Raw genomic sequence first — 13,179 nt, forward strand, 5'->3', positions numbered from 1 at the left:
CTTCTGATACTGGATTAGGAGCCGTCTTAAGTCAGGTTGACACAGAAGGGGAAAATCGTCCAATCCTCTTTCTGAGTAAAAAATTACTTCCTCGGGAGTGCAGCATGTCAACTATCGAAAAGGAGTGCTTAGCCATAGTTTGGGCTATACAAAAATTAAGACCTTATTTATGGGGGAGGAGGTTCACCCTCCAAACTAATCATGCCCCATTAAAATGGCTAGATAACACCAAGGGAACTAATAACAAGCTTCTCCGATGGAGCCTGTTACTGCAGGATTACTCCTTTGAGATAAAACATGTAAAAGGTAGAAACAACATTGTGGCTGATTCACTTTCCAGGACGTATTAGAGGTTGCAACAATGTATTGTTGTATATTTTTAATTACAATCCGTATTATTATTTTTGACCATTCTAAGTTATAGAAAAGTCAAAAATAATCTTTATGGGTTGGGAGGTGTGTAAAGAAGTGTATGATTTTATTTTGTTTAATGATGACATGTTTATTTGATTTGTTTAAACAGTCAGGTTTAGTTAATTTAAAATGGTGAGTATTAGAGCTGTTAATACCAGCATTGAAGAACCGGCTGCTATGACAACGGGGGCGGAGCCAACCGCCATTTGGAAAGGAAAAGGGGAATGTTTTAAAACCCAGTTTCAGTCTGTGATTTTTAGTCGCAGGAAGAAGACTGATTCTCATGTGGAGGATCAGGGTGACTCAAATAAAAGAATTTGAGTCAGGTCTAAAATAAAAGGATTTATTTTAGACAGTCTGTGATTTTAAATCACAGGGAGCAGTCTGGTTTCAAGACTGAAGGGAACCAGAAGGACAGACCTCTATTAGGCCAGACTAAGCAAGTTAGGGGACTTGTTTAGGGTCATTTACAGAGGCTGTGGATTAGGGAAAGTTAATCCCAGTAGATCCAGGAGGATCAGGTTTTAGTTTAGCTAAGAGGAAGAAGTATTTTGAAAGTTTGGACACCTCATATCTGTTTGTAACCATTAAGCTAAGTGCCTTTAAAAAGTTATAAGAAACCATCAAGCTCTGTACAAGCAATAAACTTGTTTTGATTTAATTCCATCTAAGTCTCTGTCACAATTATATACCAAGTTAAGCAATATCAACATCTGAGGTAAAATAAACAAAGAAGGTATAAAAAGAACCAGTGCCATCTGCCGACATCTCCTCCATTGGTGGCAGCGAAGAAGATAATTAAATAAATAAATAATTAAAATCATCATCCATAAGACATCTTTATAATTGGTGGTATCTGTGTGTGTGGTGGGATCAAAAAGATTCTTCCCTCACACATCTGTACACTGTCACACAGAGCTTGCTTTCTGCTGCTCCAGAGAACAGGACCTCCAACTTACAGGTTCAAATAACAAGAGCGGGGACTCCACCAAATCTGACGCAGAACTTCTCAAAGGGTCCTGTTTGAAATCAGACATTTACCCACAATGGCTGTTTTTTAGCCTGTATGTGTTCTCTGGTGCTGGTTAAGGGATGAAGTCCGAGTAAAACATTTTCCATATTCATGGCATTTGTAAGGCATCTCTCCTGTGTGACTTCTTTTGTGCCTCACCAAGTCTGAAATGGAAGCAAAACATTTCCCACACTCTTGGCACTGGTATGGCTTCTCTCCTGTGTGGAGTCTTTTGTGTTTCACCAAGGTTGAACTGTCAGCAAAACATTTCCTACACTCCTGGTTCAACAAGGCTGAACTGTCGGTAAAACATTTCCCACACTCCTGGCATTTGTATAGCTTCTCTCCTGTGTGGAGTCTTTTGTGGCTCACCAAGGTTGAACTGGAAGTAAAACATTTCCCACACTCCTGGCATTGGTATGGCTTCTCTCCTGTGTAGAGTCTTTTGTGGCTCACCAAGGTTGAACTGGAAGCAAAACATTTCCCACACTCCTGGCATTGGTATGGCTTCTCTCCTGTGTGGAGTCTTTTGTGGCTCACCAAGGTTGAACTGGAAGCAAAACATTTCCCACACTCCTGGCATTTGTATGGCTTCTCTCCTGTGTGGAGTCTTTTGTGGCTCACCAAGGTTGAACTGGAAGCAAAACATTTCCCACACTCCTGGCACTGGTATGGCTTCTCTCCTGTGTGGAGTCTTTTGTGGCTCAACAAGGCTGAACTGGAAGCAAAACACTTCCCACACTCTTGGCATCTGTATGGTTCCTGACCTGTGTGAATTTTTTTGTGTTTCACCACACATTTTGCAGATACTTTCCCTTTAAGATGGCTTTTCCCAACATCGAGTGTCTTGTGAAGCACAAGTGCCATATTTTGAGTAAAACACCTCCCACATACACTGCATTTGTCAGGCCTTTCTTTGGCAGAACCTCCATCTTCTCTGTGGGCTTGCTGCTGTTGACGAAGGCCCCAGTTGTGTCCAAAATGTTTCCTGTATTTGGTGCATACATGGCTCTTCTCCCCGTTACCTACTGTGAAGAACATAAACAATCATTCCTCAGTGTGAGTCATAAAGACTCAAAGGATGTGGGATAAGAAGTGGATTGAAATGATCCTCAAAACAACACAGACATGGAGGAAAAGAAGATATACACGTTGTCCTTTCCCCTCCCCTTGTTCAGTGAAGATGGACCCTGGTTGTCTGCCTGGAGCCTCTAAGAGAGAGATGAGTAGCATACGCTCCAGAGGCTCCCTGTTGCTCAGCCCAGCCCGGTTTTTTATTCCGTCTCCTTCTCTCTGGGGAATGGATGCCTTTTCCCTTCACATCCAAATGCTTGCCTTTTTTCTCTAGCTTTAGACTTTACCAACTACCACCCATTTCACCATCCTTCCCTCCTTTTTCTTTCTCTCCCCCAATCCCAGTTCTCTTTTCCCATGCTCCCTTAATGTTGGATTTTTCCACTCCAACGTAGAAGATCCCATACCTAATTTCAGAGTACAGTAGAGTCTCGCTTATCCAACATAAACTGACCAGCAGAACATTGGATAAGTGAAAATGTTGGATAACAAGGAGGGATTAAGGAAAAGCCTATTAAAGGTCAAATTGCATTATGATTTTACAAATTAAGCACCAAAACATCATGTTTTACAAGAAATTGACATAAAAAGCAGTTCAATACATGGTAACATTATGGAGAAATCACTATATTTACGAATTTAGCACCAAAACATCGCAATGTATTGAAAGCATTGACTACAAAAGTATTTACTACTAAAAATTGACTATAAATATAGAATTGCATAAACTAACACTGTCGGAAGTTAAATCTGTAAAAAGTTCAGTCTTGTGAAGATTTTTTAAAATCTGTGATCCTTGCCTGCTTTTCTGACAACTGCTGTTTCTCCGCTGCCAAGTCTCGCCATCTTTGCAGCATCATTTTGTCAATCCCCGTTGCTTCTTGTTGCTCAATGTGTGTGATTGTGGTTTCTAGAGCCCTAACCCTATCCTTGTGCGAGATTCTGAGAGGCTCGACAGTTGATGCCTGATCATCAGTTTCGTCGCCATCGTTACTGATAAGAGCAACAATTTCTTCATCCGTTATTTCATACTGATCATCTTCGTTCATCCAACTTCCAACTTTTTGTGAAGATGCATTCTCACACCGAGGGACACGCCGTACTAAGGGTAGAATGCTTTCTTCGGTTTCATCTGTGCTTTTCCTTCCCATAATCTCATCCTTATCTTCGCCTAACAACTTCTTCCAAGACCTGGCAATTGTTGGACCCCAACCACAGTCCATGCCCTTGCAACCCAAGAGGCAACTTCCTTTACACGGATGCGTTTCCATTTTTCAATCCTGTCTTGCCCTTATTCTATTTCTTCTATCATTGCCGACAATAGCTTCCTGCGATAGTTCCTTTTTAGGTGTTTCCAAAACGCCGAGATCCATCGGTTGTCATACGGCAGTTACATTATGTGGAAGAAACATCGCCTTCATGTCCACATCTTGAAGCTCCTCTGCATCAGGGGGTGTCGGGGCATTAACTAGCAACAAAACTGCATTTCTGGGCAGGTCATTTTTTTAAAAAAAAATTATCCATGGAAGGAACGAATTCCTTAGGGCTGGGCTGTAGCACAGCTGGTAAATCATCAGCAGTACTAAGATCTACCAACCGAAAGGTGGCCAGTTCGAAGCCCGGTTGGGGGTGAGCGCTCGACCTCAAGCCCAGCTCACTGTTTACCTAAGCAGTTCGAAAACAGTCTATGAGCTGTAAGTAGAGAAATTAGGTACCATAAATTGCGGGGGAGGTATTTTACGACATCATAAACATCAAGACCAGAAATGTGGTGACGAAGAGGAAGTTGGAAGGAGGAAGTTCTGATAGCTCTCCCTCATAGAGAATGAAGCAACAGCACCCCTGTGACTGAATCTGAGCCCAACATCAGCCTCCCAGGCACCAAAAAACTGGACTTCAAGACAACATACCTCCTTCTGTTTGTCTTATTCTTTTCTGTCCTGTCTCCAAACGGCATTGAATGTTTGCCTTGTATGTGTACTGTGATCTGCCCTGAGTCCCCTCGAGGAGATGGGGCGGAATATAAATAAAGTGTAATCATCATCATCATCTTTGAAAATTTCACTGGTCAGCAACACACTTTTTTGATTGTAGTATTTTACAGGAAGAGTGTTTTTTGAAACTGTTTTAAAGGCTCTTGGATTTTTGGGCTTCCCAATCATTGCAAGGTCCATTTTGTGGTTTGCGGTAGCATTGCTGCACGCTAAAATTGTCAGCCTCTCTTTGCTGTGCTTTTAGCCAGGGGCTGCTGCTTCAGTTCTGGCTGCAAGACTCCTACCGGGTAACACTTTGCAACTCAGGCCGGTCTCGTCACAATTCAACATCTGATCACCCGTTAGGTTTTCAGTTTCAATAAATTCTTGAATTTTTTTTCATGAATGCCTCCGTTTCTTGATAATTTGATGACAGCTTCTCACCACAAACACTTAGCTGACGGATTCCATAACGTTTCTTCCACTTGTCGAGCCAACCAATGCTTGCTGTAAAATCTGGATCCCCTTCATTAAATTCCTTTCGAAAACGCAACGCCTTTTGCTGTAAAATAGGCCCTGAGATAGGCACACCTTTGTCTCTGGACTGCGTAAACCAAACATACAAAGCTTCACTAACGTTTTCATAGTTACACTTTATCATCGTTTTCCTCTCTTTTAGCGCACCATCAGTAACTTTGGGGGAACTCCATTCTTCCATCTCTGATCGATTCCCCTGAGCTAGTTTCAGAATAGGCTGAAGGAATCCCTCCCACTTGTCTCCTGATTGACAGTTGGGATGTATCTATTTGTTCTCTCTGTTTCTTTCTCTCATTCTGATTGGTTTTGTAGAATGGTGCATGCTTTTGCTTCAGATTTCTGACTTATATCTCAGTGTGTACTGTGTATATTAAGACCTCTCTCTGCTTGTGTGTCAGGAGAGATGTAGGGCTTGGAGTTTTTCCCTCTCTTTTAAACCCGAGAAGAGATGGAAACAGAGAGCAGCCCAGACCCAGTCCTTTACTATTTAGAAAGGGAGTTATTTAATTTTTTTTGTAAATAAACCTTTTGTAATTTTAAAGACTGGACTCTGCATCTTTGTTTCTGAAGTTCTTGATTTTTTATAGATCACTTCACGCTCTGTTCATTGTGAGCTGAATGCTCAACTATCAGTTTCCTGATGGTATTTATAGGTGCTCTGCTTTTTGGGGGGTAGTTTTCTCTAACAAAATCCTGAGACTTCTTGGAAATACCATTCTGTCGACTGTCCCTTTGTTCAGCTCTGATTCCAATACCTGTCTAATTCTGCACACCTTTTACTGGGGAGCTGCAACTTCTTCACATATGAGAATTTAGGAAAGTGGCTGCAGATAATTTGGGATTTTCTAACATTTAGGATGAAATAAATATACAGAGTGTTTCAAAAAGATGCACTCAATTGGAAAGAGCTAGATTTCTGCAGATGTGAAACGACCATGAGTGACACTCTTACCACTTGAAGGAGAGGGGCAGAGTTTGACGGCTGCTCTATGCCTCTCCCTGTGCACAAAAAACCCCGAGCCGCAGTCATTCACAAGCACAGAACATAGAACACATGATATTGCGAATGAATGAGGCTAGGGGATGTTTGTGTGCTGGGAGAGGCAGAGTAGAAAGAGAGCTGAGCCTTCAGACACGCAAAGGCTAGCCTGCCTGGTTGGGAGGAAAAACAAGGTTGAATACCACACCAGTCATAAGGTGTATAGCAGCCCCTGCGTATCTGAAGCTAGGGGAAGTTTGTTTTTTTTCAAGATCCATTCTCCGGCCCCTCTCTCCAGCCAATCTGCTTCCTTCCTCTCCTTGCCTCTCATACACACACTCAGAGAGAGAGAATGAGAGAGAGAGATGCTTCGACTTGACTCTACTTATGGAAACACTCAGAGAGAGAGAGGGAAGGGAGGGGATGCGTTGACTTGACTCCAGGCATGGAAATCTTCCCACTTGAGTCTGAATTGGTTATTTTTATTATTACTCTTATGTCATATATTTCTAACACAAGCCCTGCCTTGCGGACCCTCAGCAACTTAGGCTAATACTGCCTTTTGAAACTGAAATCCCCATCAGCGAGGGAGCCTTACCAAGAGAGTCCACAATCCCATTCATCTCCTCCATGATCTGCTTGTGCAAGGCTTTCTGGTCCGGATTCAGGAGAACCCACTCCTCCAGGGAGAAATCCACAGCCACGTCCTCAAAGGCGATTGGGCCCTGGCGGAAGAAGAAGAGATTCCCTCCTCACGTGAGAGCTATCATGAAAAATAATAACAAGAAATTCTTTAAAGTAGATTTACATTCCTGTTGGTTGTTTGAAAGGGAAAGGGCCAAGGCCTCCATGCCATAGTTGTAAGCTTTGTAGAGACGACGGGTTGGTCACAGTTAACAACAATTTCTTAATTGATATGTAGAATCAGAAATGGAATCTGAGCATGTTCCAGCCTTTATTGAGGTGCCCAGAACTAGCATTTTCCTCCTGCCTAAGTGTACTACTCTAGATATATTCTTGTTGAAATTAATTGTGTTAGTTTTGGCTCAGCTTTCTAACATGTTCAGGCCATTGTTAATTCTATCCCTGCTAATTTGGTGTCATCTCAAAATATGATGCGCATCTTGAGCAGTACTAGGCCTAGGACAGAACTCTGCGGCACTCCACCCTTTGTCTCCCAAACCATTACAAATCCACCTGGTTTGAATCCCTTATACGATTGGCAAAGAACGCCGTGGCAGTCCAGGGTCAGACACAAAAACTAGTTCGATAAAGAGCGCATAATAGCCAACAAACAGATCTGCTCCCTCTATAACGATTATCAATCCACATCAAACAATCTCCTCCTTATAAAAATTCAAGAGTCTAAACAGCTGCTTCAACTGCTTATGGGCCAGGTCAAGATTACTGGATGGTCATTGTTAGGGGACCTCTTTTTGGTCCATTCTTGGAGATAGAGACAACCTTTGCCTCCTCCAGCCTGCTGGGATTTCTCCTGTTCCCAAAAATGAACAAAGAGGATTGACAGTGGTTCTGGGATTACTGCTGTTAGTTCAATACTCTTGGGTGTAGTTCACCTGGCCCTGGAGACGTGGATTCATCGAGTGGCCAGGTATTCCTGGGCCACTTCTTTATCTATTTTGGGTTGCATTTCTCCAGTTGCTCCATCTTCGTCAGGCAGAATACCCATTTCCTTTTGGGAGAAGACTGAGGCCGTGTTCTACCTCTTCCCTATCCCTGGTTAGCATCTCACCACCTTCTCCAGGCACAGACCCTACTCTTGGCTCATTTCTTCTTCTGGCCTCATTTTCTGATTTAGATTGTTAGATCTTTTCCCTACTTATGTTGGTTAGTCGTTTACATTCCTTGGTGACTCTTCCCCCTTTCCATTTCTTGTACATGTCCCTTTTGAATCTTAGCTCCGTTGAAAGTTCTTTGAACATCCATTCTAGTTTCTTTAGTTTTCTCTTCATTTTTTCCCCTCCTTGTTGGCACGGTTTGCAATTGTGCCATCAGTATTTCACTTCTAAAGAAACACATTCTATCTTGTCAGTTTCAATAGATATTTGGCCATTAAGCCTGGAACCAAAGGCACCCCGGCAGGCCCAGTCCTCCTCTCCCAGGAATCCTTCTGCTCACCTGACTCAGTCCCACTCCATCGCAAAGGGGGAGAAACGACTGAGGATTCGGCAACAGCATCATTCCAGACCCTGGAGAGAGAGTAAGGGGTGGAAAGCTGGTCACAGAAACAGGCCTCAGAGGTGACCATTGCAGTCCTATAAAGAGACCGATGAGGAAACGACCCTAAGAACACAGGCGCATTCAACACCCAAGAAGATGTACAATGTGAGGGTGTAGGACTTTATCTCGCAAGCCCTGCTGTGAGGATGTTCGAGTGAAACAAGCACTGGGCTTGGTGTTTCAATTGACTAAAGTGATTTTTGCAGCCTGTTTGTCTTCCAGCTCAGTTTCAGGGCTCAGCTCAGCTTAGGGTCCCACCTGGGAAGATACTGAAGGGCTGAATATTCAGTCCTATCGCAAGAAAGAAAACTACAAATCAAACTGAAATCAAACTGTTAGCAACCCAATGCCTACATATAACAACAACAAGTACAACAATAATTTTATTTATTTATCATCCCCCTGAAGCACAAAACCCCAAAACTCCCAGAAGAGTTCCTTCTCACCCGGCAAGGCGGCAGCCCCGTCTCCTTCCCGCTTCAGCTCCTTCTGCCTGAGACTCTGGGTGGTGTCTGGTGGAGATTCCTCTGGTGCAGGGACTTCCATGGAGTTATTATTATGGGCCTGGAAGAGCACAGAGCATTCCAGAAGGAGTTTGGAAAAAGTTCAAAAATATCACAGACCTATAGACCTTTTTTGGAAAGAATAACTCTGAGATGGGAACCTAGTTTGGAACCAATGCCCCCCTCCCCCTCCCATGATTGTCTATGTTCTATCTTGAGCAGAGCATCAACCAAGCTGACGGTAGAGATGGAGGGGCAGAGCAGGTGGGGAAAGAGGCCGAGGGAGCAGGGCCTTGCTCATCCCCCACATCTTGGAAGAAAGGCAGGATGTACGTTCAACCTGTCCATCAGTCTCCAGGTTAGTGAAACCCAGAGGGAATGCTCTCACCTGTCCTTCCTGCTCCTTGTCCTCGGCCCGACTCAGGAGGAAGCCTTCCGCCAGGGCCACCGCCTGGGAACAGGTCTCTGCCCCACACTCTCGGACCCAGCTCCCCATCTCTGGGGGCAGGATGCTCAGGAACTGCTCCAGGGTCACCAGGTCCAGCACCTCGGCCTTGGTGTGCTGCTCTGGCTTCAGCCACTGGCGGCACAGATCGTGGAGACGACTGCAAACCCCTCGGGGTCCTTCACCCTCTTGGTAGGAGGACTGCCTGAAGCGCTGGCGCTGTGTGTCCGAGCTGTCAAGGTCCACACTCAGGGACTCATGTCTGGTTCTTTCCCAGGATTCCCCACTGCCCCCAGGCCCACGTGAGTTGGGTCTCTCCATGTTGGAACCACTCTGGTGAAGAACCCAACTGTATCCAAGATGTTTTTCCTCCCTCTTCTTTCTTTCGAGGGAAAGAAATCCCTCCACAGGCTCTACACCGAGATTCTCAGTCCAAAATCACATTTCCTCTGTGAAAGAAAGGCAGAAAGGTTGTGGGACCAGGCTTTTGAGCAATAGTAGCAGCAGAAATGGCAACTATATGATCCAAGGTATAATGACAGACCCGGTTTGTACTTGAAATGCACCTTGAATTTTTATTTAAATGTATATTTATGAAGGTCTGAATGTAACTTAATTTAAATGGAATTTTGAAATGTGACTGTAATTATTTGATATATGTTTTTTATGCTGTAAGCCACCCTGAGTCCCCTTGATGGGTGAGAAGGGCGTGGTAGAAATGTTGTAATATTGTAATTTTGTTCGTTTGTAATAAATAAACATAAAGAAGACTCAACAATGACATGGTTTCATTATATAACTGACTCCAACAGAGACTCCGTCTAGACAACAAAATGGGTAGACAAGAATCGGAGAATCAGCGGAACCAACTGCTACAGATAAAAAAACAAGCCAACTGGGAAGCTGCATCAATTTCTTCTGAAAGATTTTACAATTGATGGAGAAATAAAAGAACCTATGAGTCAGTGGGTGAAAAGTCTAGGCTGGGCAATAAGTCCATGAGAATGGGAAGAGCTCTGGTAAAAATGACTAAAATTTACAAGGAGTCAAACAATTAAATAAAATTTCTACAAAATGATACATAGATGGTACATAACTCCAGAAAAACTCTCAAACACACACACACACACAGAGATATATGATATGTTGGGACTTGTCCAAAAGCTAACGAATTCTGAATAAAAATCCACAGAGACATGGAAACTATTCTAGAGTACAAAATCCCATTAAAACTAGAACTTTTTCTACTAGGAAACATCAAGAAAGACTCTTTCTTTATATGACAACAAAGAACAGAAAATGCAAAACTATGGAAACAACAAGACATGCCAACACCAGAAAACTGGATGACAAAAGGTTTTGAAATGGCCAAAAAGGACAAACTAACTTTAGCTGTACAACAAACAAATACACAGAGACTTCCAAGAAGAATGGACGCCCTTCATTGAATTCACAAAGAAGCAAAGGGGCCGGGCTGTGGCGCAGCTGGCTAGTAACCAGCTGCTATAAATCACTACTGACCGAGAGGCCATGAGTCCGAAGCCCGGGTCGGGTTAAGCCTCCGACCATAAAAAAAAAAAAAAGTCCCGGCTTGCTGTTGACCTAGCAGCCCCGAAAGACAGTTGCATCTGTCAAGTAGGGAAAATTTAGGGACGCTTTATGCGGGAGGCTAATTTAACTAATCTACAACACCATAAAACTGCTCACGAGGAAAAGAAGAGGAAGAACAGCCACCAATGGACGGTGAAGCAACAGCTCCCCCTGTGGCCGGAAATCGTGAAGCTGGAAAGATGTTAAAAAATGCCTCTGTGTCTGTCTAAAACTGAATGTTGTTTGTCTGTTGGCATTGAATGTTTGCCATATATGTGTTCATTGTAATCCGCCCTGAGTCCCCTTTGGGGTGAGAAAGAAGGGCGGAATAGAAATACTGTAAATAAAGGAAGATGACCACGGCAGGATCAGTTGAGTAAAATATTATTAATAGTATACAGTTACATTTTGTACTATTTTTGAACTCTTTATTCAAGAGACTTTGAATAACTGACCTATCAACACTCTTTGATTAGAATATAGAAGGTGGCAAGCCTCGTTAATTAGATATTTTAGAGTGACACATATATAGAAACACATATTTGTGTAGTGTTTAAAGAAGAAAAGATGAAAATCTAACATAGTGAATTATCATCCAGACAATCCTAATTGACTAACCAATGGAGCGGATATTTGGGATCCATCTGGCAGTCGTGATGATGAGATGAAATGCCTGCAAAGAACGGGAAGAGGAGGCGGGAAGGAGGCCGGATCTCCTGGGAAGGCCAGAAGGTCCTGAGGAGAAGAGGGCGTTCGCTTCTGTCTCCGAGGCCCTGTGGATCTCCCCAACCCCGAGGCCATGTCTCTCATCCCGGGGCCTGGGCTGAAGAGAGGGACGTGAAGCCAAAACCAAGGCCAGGCCTCTCTCCCCCCCCCCCGCCCCCCCGGGGAGATTCTGCCCGGAGACGGATGACGTCAGGGAGGGAGGCGGATTCCCATTGGCGGACCCTGGGCGTTGGGAAGAAAAGAAAGGAGGAGCGTCTCTCTCTGTCTAGAGCTCCGTTCAAGTGCCGAGAAGCCCCGCCCCTCTCTGGGCATCGTGCCCGCGGCTGCCATGTTGAGCCCGGGCGGAAGTCCACCGAGGAGGGAGGCGTCTTCCTAGAGAGACTCAGGACGAGAGGCGCCTTTTCCTGTCAGAGCGAGCGCGGGAGGGAGAGGAAGGAGGAAGCGGAGGAGGAGGAGGAGGAGGAGGAGGAGGAGGGGTGAGTGTGCGTGTGCGTGTTGGGGGGGGGGCTGAGTGGGTCCCCGAGTCTCCCCCGCGCCCCCCTCCGGCCTTGGCCTGCCTGGCCCTTCGCCTCAAGGCCTCCCTTCCGGCCTCCCTTCCTGGCCCGGCCTTCCTGCCTCCCCCCCCCGCCCATCTCCATCTCCACGCAGAGGCGCCTCCCGCTCCTTGGCCTGGCCCCCCCTTCCCCGCTTCACCCGGCGCTTCCTCGGGCAGCCTGCCTGCGATGAGGAGCGGGCCAGGAGAGTCCGGCCCAGAGGCAGGAAGGCGCGGGCGAGTCTGCCTGGAGACGGATGACGCGGAGAGACGAGGCCCATTCCCATTGGCCGATTCCTGGAGTGACCGTTAACGGCAGAAGGGCGGGGCGGGGGCGTTCCTGCCCGGAGACCGATGACGCCGCTCTGAGAGGAAGGCGGATTCTCATTGGCGGAGAAAGGAAAGAAGGGGCGTGTCTGTCCGCCTGCCTCTCCGCTTCTCTCGGGCCCCGCCCCTCTGTGGGTCTCCTGCCCGCGGCCGCCATGTTTCTTGAGGGCGGAAGTGCAGCGAGAGGCGGGAAGACTCGGGGTGGGAGGGGCCGGGCGGCGCTCTTTCCTGTCAGAAGGAAGGAAGGAAAGAGGAGGAGGAGGCCTTTCGGAGAGAGAGAGAGAGAGAGAGAGAGAGAGAGAGAGGAGGAGGTGAGTGGGGGAGGGATGGGGGGCGCCCCCTCTGCCCTCAGGCCTCCCTCCCTCCCTCCCTCCCTTCCTTCCTTCCTTCCTTCCTTCCTTCCTTCCTTCCTTCCTTCCTTCCTTCCTTCCTTCCTTCCTTCCTTCCTTCCTTCCTTCCTTCCTCCCTCCCTTCCTTCTTCCCTCCCTCCCTCCCTTCCTCCCTTCCTCCCTCCCTCCCTTCCTCCCTCCCTCCCTCCCTCCCTTCCTTCCTTCCTTCCTTCCTTCCTTCCTTCCTTCCTTCCTTCCTTCCTTCCTTCCTTCCTTCCTTCCTTCCTTCCTCCCTCCCTTCCTTCTTCCCTCCCTCCCTCCCTTCCTCCCTCCCTTCCTCCCTCCCTCCCTCCCTCCCTCCCTCCCTTCCTTCCTTCTTCTCGGCCTTTGGGAGGGAGCGGCCTGTCTGTCTGTCTGTCTGTCTGTCTGTCTGTCCAGGGGACTCTGCGGCCTGTCTGCAATTCAAGCCCAACCTTCACCCTCAGTCTTCAATTCAA

At 46.0% G+C, this 13,179-nt stretch overlaps 3 protein-coding genes across 6 annotated transcripts in view; 1 reads left to right on the forward strand and 2 right to left on the reverse strand.

The window, feature by feature from the left end:
* LOC134296910 (zinc finger protein 658B-like) overlaps nucleotides 1–13,179 on the forward strand; it is a 152,438-nt gene that overhangs the window by 102,223 nt on the left and 37,036 nt on the right. The window contains exon 1 of one of the 4 annotated variants that reach the window (XM_062973044.1): nucleotides 12,364–12,664. The exons of the other annotated variants lie outside the window; for them this stretch is intronic. The gene's annotated coding sequence lies outside the window, so the exon portion shown is untranslated. Of the gene's footprint in view, nucleotides 1–12,363; nucleotides 12,665–13,179 lie in introns of those variants that run through there. 4 annotated transcript variants of the gene reach the window in all.
* Nucleotides 1,048–8,064, reverse strand: LOC134292293 (zinc finger protein 726-like). The gene is made up of 2 exons (XM_062973131.1): nucleotides 6,588–8,064; nucleotides 1,048–2,454 (listed from the first exon to the last, which is right to left on the reverse strand). The coding sequence occupies exons 1-2, from the start codon at nucleotides 6,619–6,621 to the stop codon at nucleotides 1,472–1,474; spliced, it is 1,017 nt and encodes a 338-aa protein (XP_062829201.1). The 5' UTR covers nucleotides 6,622–8,064; the 3' UTR covers nucleotides 1,048–1,471.
* On the reverse strand, nucleotides 8,916–11,632 carry LOC134296970 (zinc finger protein 24-like). Its single transcript, XM_062973188.1, has 2 exons — nucleotides 11,387–11,632; nucleotides 8,916–9,627 (listed from the first exon to the last, which is right to left on the reverse strand). The coding sequence occupies exon 2, from the start codon at nucleotides 9,497–9,499 to the stop codon at nucleotides 8,960–8,962; it is 540 nt and encodes a 179-aa protein (XP_062829258.1). The 5' UTR covers nucleotides 9,500–9,627; nucleotides 11,387–11,632; the 3' UTR covers nucleotides 8,916–8,959.

The sequence above is a fragment of the Anolis carolinensis genome, chromosome 2, assembly GCF_035594765.1.
Source record: "Anolis carolinensis isolate JA03-04 chromosome 2, rAnoCar3.1.pri, whole genome shotgun sequence".
Lineage (NCBI taxonomy): Eukaryota > Metazoa > Chordata > Lepidosauria > Squamata > Dactyloidae > Anolis > Anolis carolinensis.

What these genes read in the sequence shown, in the direction of transcription:
- LOC134292293 (XM_062973131.1), bottom strand. Translation starts at nt 6,621, where the DNA reads ATGGAGGAGATGAATGGGATTGTGGACTCTCTTG. An exon ending in TGGGATTGTGGACTCTCTTG is followed by an intron (nt 2,455 to 6,587) that starts GTAAGGCTCCCT and finishes TGTTCTTCACAG; the next exon opens with TAGGTAACGGGGAGAAGAGC.
- LOC134296970 (XM_062973188.1), bottom strand. Translation starts at nt 9,499, where the DNA reads ATGGAGAGACCCAACTCACGTGGGCCTGGGGGCAGTGGGGAATCCTGG.